This window comes from Emys orbicularis, chromosome 2 (assembly GCF_028017835.1).
Source record: "Emys orbicularis isolate rEmyOrb1 chromosome 2, rEmyOrb1.hap1, whole genome shotgun sequence".
Taxonomy (NCBI): Eukaryota; Metazoa; Chordata; order Testudines; family Emydidae; genus Emys; species Emys orbicularis.
In genome coordinates, this window is record NC_088684.1 from 156,505,195 (window position 1) to 156,525,375 (window position 20,181).

Sequence of the window (20,181 nt, forward strand, 5' to 3'; positions counted from 1 at the left end):
CATAGCTAACTGCCATATTTCTGAAGTTTTTAAAAACTTCAGTGGTAGCTTCAGTTTAATTTAGCAATTTCCCTAATGAAGAACATCTTCATGAAATATCCAGCAGCTGAGGAACTCAAGTCTCATCTTCAAAGTTAGGCTGTTCTCTTGACACTACATTGTTTCTGCAGACTGGATTAGCTTAATTTGCTCATATTAAACAAAGGTTACTTCACAGGCTAAAACAAGCAGCCAGTCCATATATTATTTCTATACTATGGGCTTAACCAATCAAGGTGAATGAGAATTTTCATGGGAGTTCAGCAAGTTACATAAGAACTCCAGGACTGCTCCTGGAATTGATTTGAGGAAACAAAACAGAACAAAAAGCCCCTTAGTGTTTTAGTCTGAATTACATTTTGCTCTGACTTGGCACTGGTAACAGCCTACATACCTACACCAACACTTAATTTACATGATGACAGGTAACTGTGTTCTGTGATGTTCAAAATCAGATACCCAACCCCTCCATTCCCCAGCGGCTTGTACACTCCTCAATTCCTTTGGTCCCAATCCAGGATGAATAAACACTTGTGTGTGGGGGCATGTATGCACTTACACAGATGTAAGTAATCAAGCCCTATTTGGTTTCATCCACCACACTTCCATCCAATTTTTAAAATAAGCAGTCAGTCACAATTGTTAACTTTATTTATATGAGGACAAGACTCTCATGCCAACTAAAGTTCAAGATATAGACTTATTCAGGGACATCCTGCTGAATAGAGACTAGAATATGAAAATTGGGTAGCATTTTTGTTAGACACCTAACGGTACTCTAGATCAGCAATAAACAAACTGCGGACCAGAGTGGATTAGGACAAGGGTTGTGGAGCTTGCTAACAATCAGTACCGATATCGTGAAACTCATTGTTTCAGTGTACTGCATGTGCAAGTTACAACAATGAGACGATATGGAGACTCCACATACAAGGCCAAACCCTGGTGCCACTAAACTTGATAAGAGGTTTGCTATTGACTACAGTGGGACCAGGATTTGGGCAATATAGTGAGCTTTCATTTTCTAAAAAAAACTTCACCATTCAATAATTTCATTAATGACTTGAATGGTCATAGGTGGAGTGGAAAATAGGCTTATAAAATCTACAGATGACACCAAGCTGGGAGGAGTTGTAAGTAGTTTGGAGGACAGGATGAGAGTCCAAAAGGACCTTGACAAATTGGAGAATTGCTCTGAAATCAACAAGATGAAATTCAGGAAAAAACAGCGCAAAGTATTACACTTAGGAAGGAAAAAAAACAAATGCACAACTACAGAATGAGGAATAACTGCAAGAAAGAATCTGGGGTTTATAGTGGATCAAAATTGAACATGAGTTAATAATGCGATACAGTTGCAAAAAAGCCAAAAATACAATTCTTGGACATATTAACATGAGTGTTGCATGTAAGGTAAGGGAGGTAATTTTCATTGTACTCTGAACTGGTGAGGCCTCAGCTGGAGTACTGACCAGTTTTGAGTACCACAACTTTAAGAAAGATGTGGACAAATTGGTGAGAATCCAGAGGAGAGCAACAAAAATAATAAAAAGTGTAGAAAGCTCAACCTATGAGGAAAGGTTAAAAAAACTGGGCATGTTTAGTTTTGAGAAGAGAAGACTGATAACAGGCTTCAAATATGTTAACGGATGCTGTAGAGAGAAGAGTGATCAATTGTTCTCCATGTCCACCTAGGGTAGGACAAGAAGTAATGGGCTTAATCTGCAGCAAAGGAGATTTAGGTTATATATTAAGAAACCCTTTCTAACTATAAGGGTAGTCAAGTTCTGGAATAGGTAACCGAGGGAAATTGTGGAATCCCCATAACATAAGAATGGACATACTGGGTCAGACCAAAGGTCCATCTAGCCCAGTATCCTGTCTTCCGACAGTGGCCAATGCCAGCTGCCCCAGAGGGAATGAACAGAACAGGTAATCATCAAGTGATCCATTCACTGTCTCCCATTCCCAGCTTCTAGCAAACAGAGTTTAGGGACACCATCCCTGCCCATCCTGGCTAATAGCCATTGATGGATTTATCCTCCATGTATTTATCTAGTTCTTTTTTGAACCCTGTTATAGTCTTGGCCTTCACAGCATCCTCTGGCAAAGAGTTCCACAGGTTGACTGGGTCACTGGAGGTTTTAAGAAGAAGTTAGACAAACACCTGTCAGAGATGGTTTAAATTCACTTGGTCCTGTCTCAGTATGGGGTGCTGGATTGATTACCTCTCAAAAGATCTTCCAGACCTACATTTTTATGATTCTATAACACTACTTTATTTGATAACATTGAGAGTCAACAGTTCAAGTAGAAGCTAGTATGATTTGTCACAGCCAGCAGGTGGTATCCAAAAGAACAAGTTCATGTGGGGAAGGAGTTAGGATAGGAATCAAACAGGTATGATCTAATTGCGAAGTAAATCTAGGGTTGAGATTATACCTTTGAAGAGCAAGGTGGCATGACACAGGCTGGGTATAGAGGAACCATTATTTAAAAAAAAAAATCTGTTCTCTGGCTGTGAATGCTTCAGCTATTGTTCTTGTTTGTTTTTTTGGGTGTTGTGTAATACACTCACAGAGTCTTCAGAGAGTCAAGAAAAATAATTGTTTTATCCCTGTTCATATTCATGCATCTGTTGGAAGCTATTGTTTCTTAAGACTGACCTGGGGGGAAATCCCTTCCTGGCCCCACATGTGGTGATCAGTTAGATCTTGAGCATTTGAGCAAGAACCAACCACTTGAGAGAGAGAGAGAGAATGCTCGGTGCCACCTCAGACTCCTGGCCCTCCCTGTCCAATTCCCATCTCCAGCTGTGGCCATCTCTGACACTTCAGAGGAAGCATACATTGGGGGTGGGGAAGAAGGAATCCCTTCCTGATCCTTCCAGGTGGCCAGCTAAAATCCCAAAGCATGAGCTTTTAGGAACATGAGATGTAAACTGGAAGTGAGCCCCAGCCCTGCACTCTGCCCCCTACCATCAAAAACAAACCCATCATACAGTTTCACTCATTCATTTGCCCAGCTCTTTCTCAAAACTAATCCAGAGTTGGGAGGCAAACAACTTCTATTGGGAGGCTGTTCCAGAGCCTTACCCTTCTGATGGTTAGAAGTGGTTTTGTACAAATTGCCAATTTGTATGTGGGCATCAAAGTGCAACTTGAGCATCCCAATGCAGAGTGGGGTTCCGTAAGTTAAATAATCACTTGTGAAAGTTTTGAGTCTGAGATTTGTACAAAAGCTCCTGAAATAGTCAGTGTGCTTTTAATCTGTCCCACATTCATGTCTAACACTCCCCTGGATGGGTTTGCACAAGTTCCGACTTCTCAGATTAGGTTTAGCAAGCTGTCCACTGCCAGTTTGATATTCTTTTGAACTACATCAAGGCTGAGTAAATATTGTACTACATCAGAGATCTTATCACTTCTGGTGCCTACCCATGTATCTTAAACAGCCAAGTAGTCACGCCAATAGATGACTCTGCAGCCATTGTTCTAGGAGTGCCCTGCTTCTGGGTTTCTCTGCTCCCCTATCATAGCTCATTTATGTAATTTATCATAAGGATGTGTTCCCAGGCAGTAGTATAAAACCTTTAGCTTCATTTGTTGGTTTTAGGTGCTTTGGGGAATGAATGGGGGTTGGGTTTTTTTAAGCACACCTGCCACTGCGATGTGAGTGCAGAATCCATGTTCAGGATGGAAGATCTAGCTGTTCTAATTATGTACAGTTCATCAGACTTAATTAGCAGCGCCAGGTGTTCCAAGATCTTTGTTTATATTCGTCACTCCCTGGCTAATTGGATCTGTATTGAGACAGGGGAGGTTGCATTGCTGTGTATATGCTGTGCCACTCTGCGTTGATACGGGGACAGGGGGGAAAGGGAAGATAACATTTTTCCTGGCTATGATAGCGTCCTTACAAGCTTTAAGCAAAGATAGCCAACACCACACCAGTATCCTTAGAAAGAATCATTAAAACTTTTAAACAGGCATTACCACTTAGCAGACTGAGGCAATTAGTAAACTCTGTGAGAGACCAGTTGAACAACGATTGTCAGTTCACATGGAAAAATATTCTGTGGCTTGTGCAAGTGTCCTGTTTGGAAGCTAAATAATAATAATAAAAAAAAAAAGTAAGAACTATGCACACAGACAGTGAGATCCCCCTTATGACCCTGGTGCTGTCAGCTCCACAGCAGTCTGGAGCCATGTTAATGCTTGTTATCTCTTTCTCTCTCTCACCCTAGAATAACCCCAGCAATAAACTGGTGAACACCAGCAGCACAGTCACAGCAACGCATATCAAGAAATTCACTTTTGTCTGCATGGCTCTGTCGTTAACGGTAAGGAGTCACTCGTCAACTCTTTTTAGTTTCAATCTGAAGCAAAAAATTACTGCACATGTGTGAAGCTGCAAACACCAAATTCAGATGACCAGAATCTCCTCAACATATGGTGCCTACCCATGTATCTTAAACAGCCAAGTCGTCACGCCAATAGATGACTCTGTAGCCATTGTTCTAGGAGTGCCCTGCTTCTGGGTTTCTGTGCTCCCTCGCTTTGGCTACGAAGCTTAAGGCAGTTTCATCTTCTAAAATAGCCTGGGTGGAAGAAGCAGTGGGGCAGAGGGGTTCTGCTTCTTGATTTACTCAAAACAAATAAGAGAAGAGTAGCACAAAGTGGGTAACTTACATGCCTTATATATTGCAATGGAAAGGTTTTGTTTTATTTCTTGTTGTTTTATTGGCACCGCTATAGCACTCACCAATTTTTGTTTTAAAATAAGTCTGCAGGGATAGGGAAAGGACAAGGGTTCTGCATTTCTTCCAGAGAACAATAATTAGATGCTCATTCACCCAAGCTGGAGTGTGAAACAGCTGAGCCCCTGCACCCATAGTTTAGCTTGAATAAGACTGAGGACCAAATTCTGGAATCTTTGGTAGACGTTCTCTATGAGATGATGTGAGCTCACCATGGCAAGGTAACTCAATTACCCTAATTAATATACTTAGTTACTCTATCTTGGATGTTCAAAAAAAGATGAGCTCCCCTGGTTCAACATTTACTACTTAAACCCTGCATATTGGAAAAGATTTTTGTGGGGTATGAAGGCTCAAAGTGTATTTCATTGTTTTACTTTTCCCTTATTGAGCTGCATTTCCATTCAAGTTCTGCTTTAAGCTTTGTTACTTGTTGTCTTACTTAACAGTGGGCACTTTTTAAAAACGCAACAACTTTCAATTTTTACAATATCACAGGATTTTTTTTATCTGATTTGTGGATGCAAGTGAAATAATCAAGTTGTTTCATTGTCAGAATCCTACTATTGAAGGCTGCTGGTTGTTGTGCACGCTAAGAACTGCATAACTGCATCTGCAAAACTACAAATAGAGACTGTTTCTCAAAATTTAGCAGTAAGGTGCATGGACAGTGATGATATAGTAATAAAAATGTAACCAGTCAGCTGTCTCTCTCTCTCTCTCTGCATATTCATCTGTGCTAGCATGAGTGTGTGGTTTGTGAATGTAGCAGAATGCTGAGTCACTGAAGATATGCTGATCGCACTCTTTGGAGTCAGCAGCTGTTGCCTGGACGATCCTTGTTTATTACTGCTCACTGTTGAATTTAAAGTGGAAAAATAATCACATGAGAGAGAGGATTTGAGTTTCAGGGTTTTGGTTTGTGTTACATCATGCCTTTCCATGTAGCAAATACTGATAGTAACATCACAGGCCTGTAACTTGTCCCTCACCCCTCCTCCTTCCCCCTCCCAAACCCAAGTTAAATCAACTAGAAATGTCTCCAAATCTTGTCTTGGGGTTGGGCTGTGGCAGCTGAGCCTGTTCCAGACAAAGCTTTGCTTGATGAGTCTCTTAGCTTGTCTTCTGTAGAATGGGAACTATTTTCTGAACCCACATCATCCCAGAAATGGCCAGCATACCAATGCGTACAACATATCTTTTGTAAGACCAGTCTTTCTGCACCAAGGGTCTGTTTAGAAGCAATTCTAACAAGCAGTTGTGGAGAAGTGTTACATGTCTATGACTTTTTCCTTCATCATATTTTGAGGACACTCTCTTGGCTGGGGGTCCAGTTTCCTCTTCAAAATGAGGAAAGAGAATTAACACAGCCTTCGACATAGACTTCAGTATCAAAGCAAGTGGTGAAGAGGATGGTCATAGTAAATACAACTACTATTTTGGCATACGATGAAAGAAGTGTTTATACTAATGCTCAGCATACTCTTGAGCTTGTGCTAGTGACAACCATGCATGGACACAGTTGTTACTAGCAGGTTTGAAATACAAGCACCCTCCCTGATGAGCACAGAAAGCCATGCTGTGCAACATCCACGCTAGCTCAACAGTGTTACAAAAACCTATAGGGTTTCTCTCACTTCTGTCTCTCACAATTTAGGTCCACCGCTGTTAGTCTCTAAGTTATACTCCAAACAACTTGTTAGTGATGACAGGCTTTTGGCTTTGCTTGATTGGCCACAGGCTGGCTGCTTCCTGGATCTCTGGTGTTGTGTCCCCTTTATTGCTCAGGGCTTTCTCTAGATCTTCTTGCTCTAACTTCTCCCAAGTCCAAGGTGACTGTCTCTCCAGCAGAGAGCTAGACCCTCCTGCAGCCTGCCAAAGCGCTCTGACTCACTGGAGTCACTTTTCAGAAAGCCTTTCCTCCTCCCAGATTGCAGCACTTGTATTTCAACACTCAAGGCTTCATATAAACTGATTATTTTCTTAACCCTCTTAGGCATTTTTCAGTGTACAAAGGTTCTGATAAATCCTGAGCTTCTCGCATTACCAGCACCACCCTGCGCAGAACTATTTTTAATCTTCTGATTAGGCTTTTCTTTTATAGCTTTCCAGACTCTTTTTACATGCTTGAACCTATCTCCCTCTACTCAATTGGCACCATTTTTTCATAAGCTCATAGTAGGAAACCCATCTGTCTAGAAGTACCCAGGAACAGTCCATTTCCATGGCTTTTCTTCACTATTTTTATTTGTGCAGCATTACCTAGGATCATTCACCAATAAACCCAACCAAAAAGTAGAACCACTAGTAGAGTGCATTTCCTAGTTAGTCCCTCTTGTCTGCCATACTATTTGCTGGGAAAGTCTGTCTATCCAGGGCTAAAGTATAGAAAGCCAGTTTACAGGCCTGATTCAATTCAGGGGCTTGATCCTGCAAACATGTGCACATAGGACTTTAGTGGGACTTAACTTTCTTCATGTTATTTACATAGTATTTAAGTATATTTATATTTATTTAAGTAGTTGTAGGGTTGAACTCCAAATTTGCATCTGCTGCAGCCAATTCAAACAGCTACAGTAGCTGTTCCTTTATCTGAGGAAGAGCTGTTTCCATCACCATTAGTAACTGCTCTGTTCTCCTGGACCAGCCCTACTGCAATATATTGAGTCTAATGGGATCATTGTCTGTGGGGGCTCAGCATGTTAGCAGGTCTCCTTAGTGTCCAAACATAGAGGAGGAGGGGATATAGTTCAAGAAAAGAGGTTCCAAACAGAATGCCCTGGGGTATCCCCCGCTCCAGTGATGGGGGACCGTGTGTTACCACCACCACCACCACTGGACACATGGTCCCCATCACTGGAGTGGGGGATTCCCCATGGCATTCTGTTTGGAACCTCTTTTCTTACCGGGTTAGGGGGAGGGATAACTCAGTGGTTTGAGCATTGGCCTGCTAAACCCAGGGTTGTGAGTTCAATCCTTGAGGGGGCCACCTAGGGATCTGGGGCAAAATCAGTACTTGGTCCTGCTAGTGAAGGCAGGGGGCTGGACTCGATGACCTTTCAGGGTCCCTTCCAGCGCTATGAGATAGGTATATCTTCATATATATATTTAACTGTTGAGAATAGCCCACTTCCACCTTAATTGAACTGGCTCGTTAGCACTGACCCCGCACTTGGTAAGGCAACTCCCATCTTTTCATATGCTGTGTATTTATACCTGCCTCTGTATTTTCCACTCCATGCATCTGATGAAGTGGGTTTAGCCCACGAAAGCTTATGCCCAAATACATTTGTTAGTCTCTAAGGTGCCACAAGGACTCCTCGTTGTTAAGACTCCTTGTTATCCAACATCAGAATGCCTCTCAGTGGCTTAGCTGCACTAAAAAAATCTTTCATCTAATTGTTTCCCTCCCTGCCCCCCCATCCCCATGATATTTAAATATCTGAGTTTCAATGGCCTCTCATACACCCAAGCTCTAAAAATAGGACTGTTGGGAGGGAGCTGCAGCTGGCTCTTAATCAGCGGTCTCATTAATCTGATTAATCAGACAAGCTCTCTTATTTATGGTAAATCCTACAGCTGTTTCTTATCTATTTCTGTTTTTCACAGCCTTTAAATGAAACTGCTCGTCAAAGGAAACCTTCTAGTGAAACTCGTGTAAATGCCCAGACATCTTCCACCAAACAATATTATTAATTGCAGTTTCACTACACAAGTAGGTTTAACAAATCTCCAGCAAGATGCTCTGCCTCGGAGTGAAACAGTGTTGACATGACCAAAGGACTGGCTTACTATACTGATCTGTCAACTGTCAGATTAACAGTTGACAAGAAGGGGACTCCTCGTTGTTTTTGCTGATACACTAACATGGCTACCACTCTGAAAGGAGTTTTAAATAATTCAAGCTCCTTTTTTTTGCTATAAGTAGTCATAAGGCACTTTGGGCACAGATGTTCTTGCACAGAGTATGGCTATTGTTCCTCACACAACTTCTGTTGATGGCATTGGGTACTCCTTGGTCTGCAGCTCCCCATGTCTTTCAGTCCTAGGCCTCTTGAGCAGAGACTGCCAATTGTGAGGGGAGTGTAGGGCTAGACCACCATGCTCATTTTCCACTTATAACCTAAGCACAATTTGGACTCCCAAGGGTGAGGCCTGGTGTATTCATTCCACGGAGTCCTTGTTTTAGGAAAGATCTGTTTCAGCATCCTATTGTAATACAGGAGTTATAACCAAGCATTTTTCAAAATACTAAAATGTTGTATTTCTTCTTTGTAAAGCTTCCCCCTCCTCCCTTTTAGGGTAGCACACAAGAACTCTATCCCTCATCCTTATTCTGTGCTTGAAAAACTTGGCACTGCCCTTGTAATGAGCCAGCTATTAAAATGGCATGAGTAAGCTGATATTAAACGAGAGCTTTTCTCAGAACAGCAGTGGCTTCTCTAGGGTCAGATTTCTCTGAGGTAGCCCGAGATGCAGTAATAGGGCCAAATCCCTTGTTCTGCTTTTTTTGCATCGTATCCCCATTTCCTAAGGGAGCTCTTTCCTAACTAACATAGGCTTTTATTGTGTTATTGATACAAAGAAAGGAACAGAACCTGCAGCCTAAGTTACTAAATATGATCTGTTGGCATCTGAGGTCGGTGACTAACCGCGTTTAGTCATCTGCGTCTTAGCCCTCAGGCTTTCCAATTTGGTGGTGTTTTCTTTTGGTGCATCACTATTTGAATTAAATGGCCAGAGGATTTGTTTTAGAAGGCAGAAGCTAATTGACTGCATCTGTTGCTGCCCTTCACGTAACATCTTCGGGGCCCCAACTCTGCCCCCAGGTACATATGTTGCAGTGTATGCAAGGCAGTGAGTTTGCGTGCTGTAACTGACAGCAGAACTGAACCCTCTGTGCTGACGTTAGAAGAAGTAAGGGATCGCGAAAAAGTCTACAATTGGGCCAGTCCAGTGCTCTGGCGGCAGCACAACATGCTACTACATGCAAGATCCAGGTTGAAAGGTGAGTTTTTTCCCTTCCTCAGCAAGGATCTGGGATCACTGTCATTCAAGAGACTGCCTCAGGCCTAGAGCCAAGTCCAACCTTACTTGGCTGGAGAACAGTTGCTGCTACCAGAGCACAGAGCACGGTGATGAGAGAGCAACAGAGGGTCCTGTGGCACCTTTAAGACTAACAGAAGTCTTAAAGGTGCCACAGGACCCTCTGTTGCTTTTTACAGATTCAGACTAACACGGCTACCCCTCTGATGGCTGATGAGAGAGTAATAAAAGGAATCTCACACCCCAAACTGTCTTTCATTAAAACTATCCCTGTTTTCTTACTAGGTGGGCTGCAAACAGTGTAAACAGCAGCAGTTACTGAATAGTTTGATTCAGTTCAGATACTCCTGCAAACTTTGGCTTGGTCTACACTTACCCCCCAATTCGAACTAAGGTACGCAACTTCAGCTACGTGAATAACGTAGCTGAAGTTCGAAGTACCTTAGTTCGAACTTACCTCGGTCCACACGCGGCAGGCAGGCTCCCCTGTCGACACCGCGGTTCCCCCGTCGACGCCGCGGTACTCCTCTCGTCTAGCTGGAGTACCGCAGTCGACGGCGATCACTTCCTGGTTCGACTTATCGCGTCCAGACAAGACGCGATAAGTCGAACCCAGAACTTCGATTCCCAGCCGCCGAACTAATGGCTGGGTGTAGACATACCCTTAGTAACGTCAGCGCAGATGGACTGGGTACATTTAAGGATACATTTCCAAACTGTGAAGTGGGATGCTCGATTCCCATTAAAGCAGATTTGAGCAATTCGCACAATCTGAACACTAACCCTTAAGAAGAGATCCTGATTTCAGGTGCTCAGTTGCACCATGTGTCACCACAGTTCACTTCCACTTACAGTGTTAGAAGCTTATTTTACAACACTTCAGGGTTGCACAGTGTGCACATCGCTGGGTTAATCTGGCTCCCACTGAGAGAGAATGGATTCCAGGAGCACTGTGCAGTCCTCATGGCTTTAAACTCTGTTTTGTTAGAAACAGCTTAAGCTGCAGAAAAGACCAGCGTTGTCATAGAAGTTAATTCAGTCTTGCTTTGCATTTTCCTCCTCTCCAATGGGCACATACCAGGGCTGTGGACTCCAGGAAAAATAGGGGTTCTCTTGATAAGTGAGCTGGGTGTGTAAGAGGATAATTTAGCTGCAAGCAGTCTCTATATTATAATTAATTGGTAGTTCTTGTATAAGAAACAAAACTCTCATGTGTTCAGGATTGCCCCTTGATTTTCATTCATTTCTGTACCTTGGCAAGATTTAAGGGCTGAGTAGACAAGATGGGCAATTCAAGCTGTGCACTAAATTGTGAGTATGTTTCACTTGATGCTATTTCAGGTTTGCTCTTACATGCATAGGCATATCCGTAAAAATCTTAAATCGGTTTTACTTTGTGGTAAAACTGCCCCTAACTTTAAGATGAACTAAAAGGTTAACACGTGTGACAAATAGAATGAACCACCATTTTACAGTCCAGCTTGTTCATTGTATCTGCTGAAGATATTGTTATCTGGCACAAAAGCTTATAATGAAAGTTCCAAAAATGCTCTGGAAAAAAGGTTTTTTTTTTTTAAAATTATTATTCATTGTTGGTTACAGTAACTTTAAGCACATGAGAAAAGATATCCCCCTAACAACATTTCCAGCCAACTACCCCTTTCTACATTAATAAGTAGATGCAGTCAATTAACTCCACATTAATACGTTTTTTATGTCAATGAATTTCCTTGTTTTATTTAATGTTTTTATAGGGGTTAGCATTTGAGGAGTGAGGCAGCATTAGTTATCACATAGGTATGCAGTTTCACTGCTACTGTAGCTAGTTAAAGGGGAAGGATGCTATTGGATTCCTAAGTGGTCCTCCCCACTCCTATATACTTTGGAGAGTGGAATTGTAGCAGGGCAGGACAATTGTATATAAAGCAGTGATAACATTCTCTGGCTAGTAACTTCTGTCTGGACAGTATCACTGTGTGACCTTTTCACAGACTTTGCTATTTACGTGTGACAGTCAGTTAGTTCTAATATTAAAGCCTTGTCTTCACTATCCCCCCCCCCCCCAAAGTGTTAAATCCTTAAGGTTAAATCCTAGTGAAGGTAAGGCAGCTTGTAGTTTTCACTATGATTTTACCTTGAGTCAGCTAACTTGAGTTACGAACACACTTTTTTTTGGTAGTGAAGACAAGGCTTTAGCAGATACTCAAGGATTGTCTACATGGCCATGTAGTTCAGACTACGGGGTTGATTAATTGCAGCATTCACTAATGCACTGCACTGTAACTGCCCTTGTGGGTGCTGCTAACACAAATTAAAAGGTACCTAAGTTCTCATTAACTTAGTCCTGTTTGAAGAGGACTAAGTTAATACAAACCAGGGTACCTTTTCGTAGACTGAATTACTGAAGAAAAGTCTTCAGTCTCTCAGAATGAGAGGAACTGTGGCTTTTGTGCTCTGTAGTGCCTTTCTGTAGAGCACACCCAAACTCTTTGAAGACTTTTATTTACCTTCATAGCACCTAGTAAGCCAGGCAGCTATTGTCTGTGTTGTGCACATGTGTCTCAGTTTATCCCGAGAGTGTAAATGATTGGCTCTGGGTCACACAAGTTACTGGCGGATATGGGCTTCTCTCACTCCCGTGACTGAAAATAGAAGACATTTATTACAAAAATAAATATATTTTTTTTACTTCAATGGTGCCTTTGAGCTAGGAATTGCAAAGTGCATTACAGACATTAACTGTTTAATTCATCCATTAACTCCTTAAGTAGTAAGGGATATCAATAGGGAGGACTTTACCAGCTATTGAAATGCAGCCACCGGCAAAGGGAACTCAATAACCATTGTGCACATCTCCAGGTATTCTAGACCAGATTCTGATTTTGTTTATACTGGTATAAATCCAAGACTAGAATTGGGACACATCCATACTAAAAGCATATAGGAGGTTCTTTTCAAAGTATGTTTCCTTTGAAATATTGCTATGTAGATCCAATAGCTATAACTGGATGACAGCTTTACAGCGCAACATCTCACTACAGTAGGTGAGCCTCTGCTTCATGTCAACTCAAGCTCCCACTTAAATAGCATTACTTCATCAGCTGTTCAATTTATCATGGGTTCCCACACACCGCAGTATTCCTGTTCCAGTGTTCTCTTTGCTCAGTCCAAAGCTATCACTTGCTTACTCACTCCAGAGACATTTAATTTACAGCTGATCTGAGCAAATCCTGCTGTCAAGTGACCAATCCTGTAACATTCACCTACCTATTATTGGGCACTGAAGGCTGTTCAATTCCCATATACCCATCTTTTGTCCAATTTGTGGTCAGGAATTTAGGAAAAATACTATAGCAACACTCATGCCAGCCTACCCGTTAGCCTACTTGCTCAGATTTCTATGAGTAAGATAGTCATTGGAGCTATAGGTTCATGGCTGATATTTCCAGATGTTTAGACAAACATATATCTTCCATCAAATCTGGCAAGAGTAGGGGGAGTTCTTTAAAACTCTGTAGTAAGATATTTTGCTGTCTTGCTATGCATGTTTTTACCCCCCCCCCCAACATTAATTGAGATTATATTTATTGTGTAGTGAAGAACCCTGAGGCACCCTTGAATTCATTCACAAAATACTTATCATATGTAAGACAGCAAAAGAGGTCCCATAGAGTGGAAGATCATAAGAGCAGTCTAATAGAGCAGCTAGTTTCTCTTTGGCAGCTCTGAAGCTGGTCTCCTGCACAGCTGTCTCTAGTGTCAGCCCCATCATTTAAATTAGTTGCAACAGGCTACCATGTTTTGCTGATTCTCAGTTGGATGGTGTCTAAGAACAGATTCACACAGAGACTGCGGTTTAGCATTAGTGTGCATTTATATATTGAGTAAAACATCTAACTGTTCAAAGCACTGTGCAGCTTATAAGATATATGCCTGTGGAAACCATACATCAAGGTGTCCTATTTCAAGCCTGAGGGACAGCAGATTCCAGTCAGAATCTGACAGCAGACCAAATTATGCCCGTAGCTACCCCTGAGCAACTCTACTGAAGCCACTGGGGAAGCACAGGGGTAACTAAGGCTAGAATTTGACCCATAGTTAGAATAATTGTTCTTTGATTAAAAATACCATATCATCATTTTCCTGCTAAAGAGAATAAGCACAGCTCCCACCATCCTGTGTCCTGAAGTCAGCATTAGCATATATCAGTTGTCAAAGAAATCCAAGAATAGTAATAACAGTAGCTCCTACTTCAGCACATTGCAGTGAGGGGAGTGAATTGGTTGCTAGGCATATAGCTGATCAGGTTATGGACAAACTGACCCAGACTCCAGGTAGAGAGTGACTTGCAGGTCCTGACAGGCCCAACAGAGTCGGAGGAACAAGAGCTCCAAGGGAGTCCTGGCCCTCAGCCTATTTCTCTTCCCCACTGGATGGGACAAGCTTGCCTTCTCCCTAGCAGTTCCAATGCAGCTGGGTACCACCAAGGGGAGAACTGAGAGAGCTAGAGTTTCCCTTCCCTTAATACTAGCATCACATCTTCCCATGAAGTCCAGAAGTGGTCACTTAATCACTGCAGCCATGCTATGTTTGAGAGAGAAGGACCAGCACCCAGTTGAAGCAAGAACAAGCCTAGGGTTAAATTGGTAGAGAGGTTTTAAAAAATCAAGGACAGCATTTTCAGAAGTGGCTGGTGAGTTGCTGCCTCAATTTTTTGGCACCCTACTTAAAGAGACTCAATTTACATTGAGTGCTGAACACCCACCCTCTAAAATTACAGCCCTTTTAAAGGTGACTCAAGTTGGCCACCCAAAAATCATTACTTTCACTTTCAGGTGAAGATTTGTACTCCTGTGGGCAGCAGAGGGGAAATTAAATGTAGTAGATACTGAAGGGATAGTGAAGAGCAGGGGGAGGGTTACACAAAAGTTCTTTGAGCCACGGTGACAAATTCCTAAGCAAAGCAACTAAAGACAAAGATAAACAAGTATTAAGATAGAAATTCTTACACCGAGGATGGTGATGTTCTGGAATACTGTGTGAAGAGCAGTGATTGTGTTAGTTGGTTTAATGGGGACAGCCTCCTTACAAGTCACGGGGGGCCTAACTTTTTAATACCTCAACATTTTCATGGCATGTGATTTGCTGGGAATGTGTGGAATGATTTCACTAACCACACGCATCTAGGAGACAGGTCATCAAGTGTGGCGTCTAATAGATCTTTGCATAGAATCAGACTATAAAGATGGCAAGCAGCATTTAGTTTGTGTAATTCATATATCAGATGGCATGACTCATTGGGTGCAGAACATTAAGCACATATGGTTTGGTATTTTACCATCACCTGCTGGCATTCCAGGTACTTTCTATTCTTTGTACAAGAAGGGCTAGAATGCATTGTACAGTCTGATTTAACGTTCATTAAAGTAGGATAAATAGGTTAACAATACTATAAAAACTAACAGGAAACATTACAGCATACTTTGTGCAGGATTATTGCTTCATAATAGTTAGATTATCCATCTCTGTGTTTCTGCTAATCCTTAATATTCTCAGATGATATGCAGAATGGATAAATCTTGAAAAATCCAGTTGGGCTGCATTGCAAAAATATTTTCCCACATGTTTAAAGAAGCGAAATGAAGGGAGGTGTGCATGGGATAAGCTGTGTTGCCAATACTTAGTGACATCCAGTGAGAGACATAGAGCGTCAAAAGGTCAAACCTCAACTGCATACACCAGGGGTGGCCAACCTGAGCCTGAGAAGGAGCCAGAATTTACCAATGTACATTGCCAAAGAGCCACAGTAATACATCAGCAGCCCCTCGTAAGCTTTCCCCCCCCGCTCCCAGCGCCTCCCACCCACTGGCAGCCCCACCGATCAGCACCTCCCCCCTCCCTCCCCGCACCTCCCAATCAGCTGTTTCATGGTGTGCAGGAGGTTCTGGGTGTGGGGAGGAACAAGGGCACGGCAGGCTCGGAAGGGTGCGGGAAGGGGTGGAGTGGAGTGGGGGCAGGGCCGGTGGCAGAGCCAGGGTTTGAGCAGTGAGCACACCCGGCACACTAGAAAGTTGGCGCCTGTAGCTCCAGCCCCGGAGTCGGTGCCTATACAAGGAGCCGCATATTAACTTCTGAAGAGCCGCATGTGGCTCTGGAGCCACAGGTTGGCCAGCCCTGGGATACACGGTGAATTGATACATTTCACTTTGTGAAGAAATTTTACATATTCCCTTTACCTTTCATTTTTTTCCTGTAATGAATCATTCTCAATTATTTAGTCTATCATAGGAAATAACTAGGGATTTATCCAAATCATGGCTCTATAACTAAAAATGTACAGATGGATTAGAGTGCAATTGGTTATGAGCAAAAGGTCAAAATTAATAGGGACGGCACAGATATGGAATATTTACTTAAGCCAACTCATAACTTCTCACCGAACACCCAAACCAGTCTGCTCAGCTTGTCTATAACCTGACTCTACCTCACTGACAAACCCAACCACTCTCTCTAACAAGCAACATTACAAAGGCAGAGAAATGAACTTAAAAATAATATGGGTCAACTCTGTTTCTTTGGCATCTTTCTTCAGGCAGGACCTTAGCCAGAACCTCATTATGCCAAGGAGATGCTAAGTTATACATTCTATCTGGAACTTGCATCTTCCTGGCATAATTCATTTGTTTCACAACCAGGCCTTGACTGCCAGGGCAAGCTCTGTGCTCTCACTGACCTACTATATGAAACATTCTGTCAGCTCCAGGAAGGGTCCAGTTCTAGAACAGTGCAACACCCATGCAGAAGATCAGCTTGTTTTCACCATGTTATTTCCCTCTCCTATGTTGAAAAGAATAGCAGTTCTGAAAATGACGTGTTTGCTAAACGTATTCACTCAAACGAGGCTTCTCCCCTCACCATCCCTTTTTGGTTTTGGTTTTCGTTCTTACTGTAGTAAATATTAACTGCTATCAGGTTTCCAAATGCCATCTCAAACACAGATCTCCTGCCTGGTTAATAAGAGGTTTGACCACCAAGGTGGACTTGCCAAAATCCTAATATCAGAGAGCTGATGGTTGTGTGCCATCCATGGCACTCTACTGACCCTTTGTCTGTGAACAAGGAGATTCTGTTTTGTCCAGAGAGGTAAAGATTGATGTCTCATTGTCTGATTTTGTACAAAAAGGATCCGTTATGTGGGAGTGAATACAACAAGAGGAAAATAGAGGATCAGACATTTTCATTGTAGCATGCATCTGCTCAAGCACCATAATTGTGAGGGGTGACACTGGAGTAAATCCCATACATTTCTGCTGAGCTGATTTGAAGGCTGTAGTTAGAACACTCCAAAACTTAGAAAACATTCAGGAGCACCGTGAGCTACAGTTTCAGTGACTAAATTCTGAAGTTGGGAGCTTTCAAAGAGATCTCATGTCCACCACCATCAGCTTATTCAAGCTTTTATAAGAAAAGCCTGGATAAACTTCACTTTTTTTTTCTTTTTTTTTTTTTTTAAACCACCCACACACAGCATTCGTGCGCGTCTCCAACACATTAGTGAACCAGCCCAGGAGTAATCACAACGCTTAAGTATATTCAGTATCAGAGGGGTAGCCGTGTTAGTCTGGATCTGTAAAAAGCAACAGAGAGTCCTGTGGCACCTTTAAGACTAACAGATATATTGGAGAATAAGCTTTCGTGGGTGAATGCCCACTTCGTCGGATGCATGTAATGGAAATTTCCAGGGGCAGGTATAAATATGCTGGCAAGAATCAGTCTGGAGATAACGAGGTTAGTTCAGTCAGGGAGGGTGAGGTCCTCTGCTAGCAGTTGAAGTGTGAACACCAAGGGAGGAGAAACTGCTTTTGTAGTTGGCTAGCCATTCACAGTCTTTGTTTAATCCTGATCTGATGGTGTCACCAGACAGTTGGCTAGCCAACTACAAAAGCTACAAAAGCAGTTTCTCCTCCCTTGGTGTTCACACTTCAACTGCTAGCAGAGGACCTCACCCTCCCTGATTGAACTAACCTCGTTATCTCCAGACTGATTCCTGCCAGCATATTTATACCTGCCTCTGAAAATTTCCATTACATGCATCCGAAGAAGTGGGCATTCACCCACGAAAGCTTATGCTCCAATACATCTGTTAGTCTTAAAGGTGCCACAGGACTCTCTGTTGCTATATTTAGTAGTAATTGCATGGGAAGAACATGCAGTAGCATCATTTTTGACCATGCTAATGCTAACAGAAATAAAGTTACTGTACAGCTGCTGGACCTAGCTTTAGTTTTGCCAGTGATCTTCCTCTTATGTAGTAGTGTGGTATGAGCAAAGTCAGAGAAGGATAAGAATCTGCACATGAAAACCACTACTTTGGCAGGGAAAAGTGATGCCATAGAGCATTCCTGCATTGTTTGGTTCCTCCTACTGCTTGAAAACTTTTGTATTTGACAGTTATTTTTTCCTTAACCCACCACTTAGTGAAGAGAGATTCTAAGACTACTCAGATATAAGGGCAAACTTTTTGCAGAGCACAGAAATTATCCATTGATATAAAATATTGACTTCATGACTGTTCACCATATTGTAGATGGACATAGACACAGTAGCATCTTATTCTGGTCTTTCTGTTGCAAACATGTATGTTTCTTGATTTATTCTACATATTTCTTATATGGCCTAAGGTCCTAATATTCTGCCCCATCTCAAATGGGGTAATACATATAAGAATGCCATTAAGGTATATTTCAAAACATAACATGAGATGGGGGGAACCCTTTGCCCTTCTGTTGTTCATAGAAATGACTGACCCATAAAGTAGTGGACTGCCTTAAAAAAAACTCTTCTTAATATTTAATAGCCCTTAATGCAGGGCTTTGGTGTGAGATCTTCTTAAATCTCTTCCTGATGGGTATTCCTGATGGGATACCACCACCACATTTCATGTCCGCAGTCTTTGATGTGATAGCTCCTAGAGTTTAGAATTTATTGGCCCGTGGCAATATACAAAATCATTTTTCAGTTTTGATAAATTAGTTACCACTGTTATCTTCATATTTAGAGCCCTCTCCCTTAAAAGAAGCCATGCATGACAATTGCTTATAAAATGGTGGTTATTAACCTATTTATTAGTGGTGATTGCACAGTATCATGAGCAGTAGGGAATATTTTTAATATTGGTGTAATTGTAGAGCTATGCTTAAGGTTGCATCAGTGTCCCTAATTACAGGGTGAAAATGGAATCAGAATATTTGGCTTAATGACAGCAAATATGAGTAATGTTGAGGTATTAAAGGTGCATTATTGCTCACCATTGTTTTACTTAGATTGAAACTGCAAGTAAAAACTACTTATTTCTTTCCACTTTAAGATAGGCATTTATAAGATATAAACCATGTTACCACCACATTGGCATTTGAAGGAGGCTTAAAGTTTCAAAGGTCATTGAAGCTGGCTGCTGCACACTGGCTATATAGCTGATATAGAAATTCTCTAAGATTACAGTGCTCTCCAGACATCTTGCATAAATGGATATCAGACAAAGGGTCAAATTCAGATCTTCATACTTATGCAACTTAGGGCAAGACACACATTTGAGTGGCTGATAGACTCTGCAACTAGAACAACCTTTTAAAAAAAAAAAATCACACCCACTCCAGCCTCTCTTTCATGTGTGGTGTCAACTTCTCGAAAGGGGATGGAGTGATTTGGAATTTATTTTATGTGAAAGAGAGACCACTTATCTAGCCAATAGAAAACTGGTTGAATATTATTTTACATCACTTGTGGCTAAATCAGTAATCCAAACAAAATATAAAACTAAAGGACATCTTGTGGATTTGTTGCACTCTTTAGATGACTTTGGGTCCTTAACCTATTTTTAATTATATGTGATTAGATTATTCTATACAAGTGTAGAGTAAGACTGTACAAGAGAATACCTATACTAGACAGCTTCATCTTGAGATCACGCCAGACTTTCCCCAAATGTATCAAGTACAGTTCACCTTCACTGTTATTAGAAGGCTATGCCCATTATACACCCACGTTTCTGGGTTGACAGATATAATCCTCTTTGTCAGGCCCTAATTTTTAAAATGAGCATCAGAATCTGAACACATCAATAGTCTAAATTTGCCAGACACGAAACTCTGGAAATCTAAGTCCCCTTTTGATGGCTCTTTCCTAATGAAATAATAAGACATTAGGCTTCATTGATGCAATGGAAAGACCATAGCAATGATGTGCTACGTGATGGAGTGCACGTACCGTCTGTTGTTGTTTTGGCTTGTGCTCTCAGTTAGAAAACATGAATGACATTGGGTCATGCAAATGTTTGA

General features: G+C 41.8%; 1 protein-coding gene across 4 annotated transcripts in view; it reads left to right on the forward strand.

Moving 5' to 3' along the window:
* The window catches only part of ANKH (ANKH inorganic pyrophosphate transport regulator), a 154,124-nt gene that overhangs the window by 113,191 nt on the left and 20,752 nt on the right, over positions 1-20,181 (forward strand). For all 4 annotated transcript variants that reach the window (XM_065398606.1, XM_065398603.1, XM_065398605.1 and 1 more), the window contains one exon: positions 4,286-4,381. In XM_065398606.1, coding sequence (XP_065254678.1) covers positions 4,286-4,381 — 96 coding nt within the window. The remainder of the gene's footprint in view (positions 1-4,285; positions 4,382-20,181) is intronic.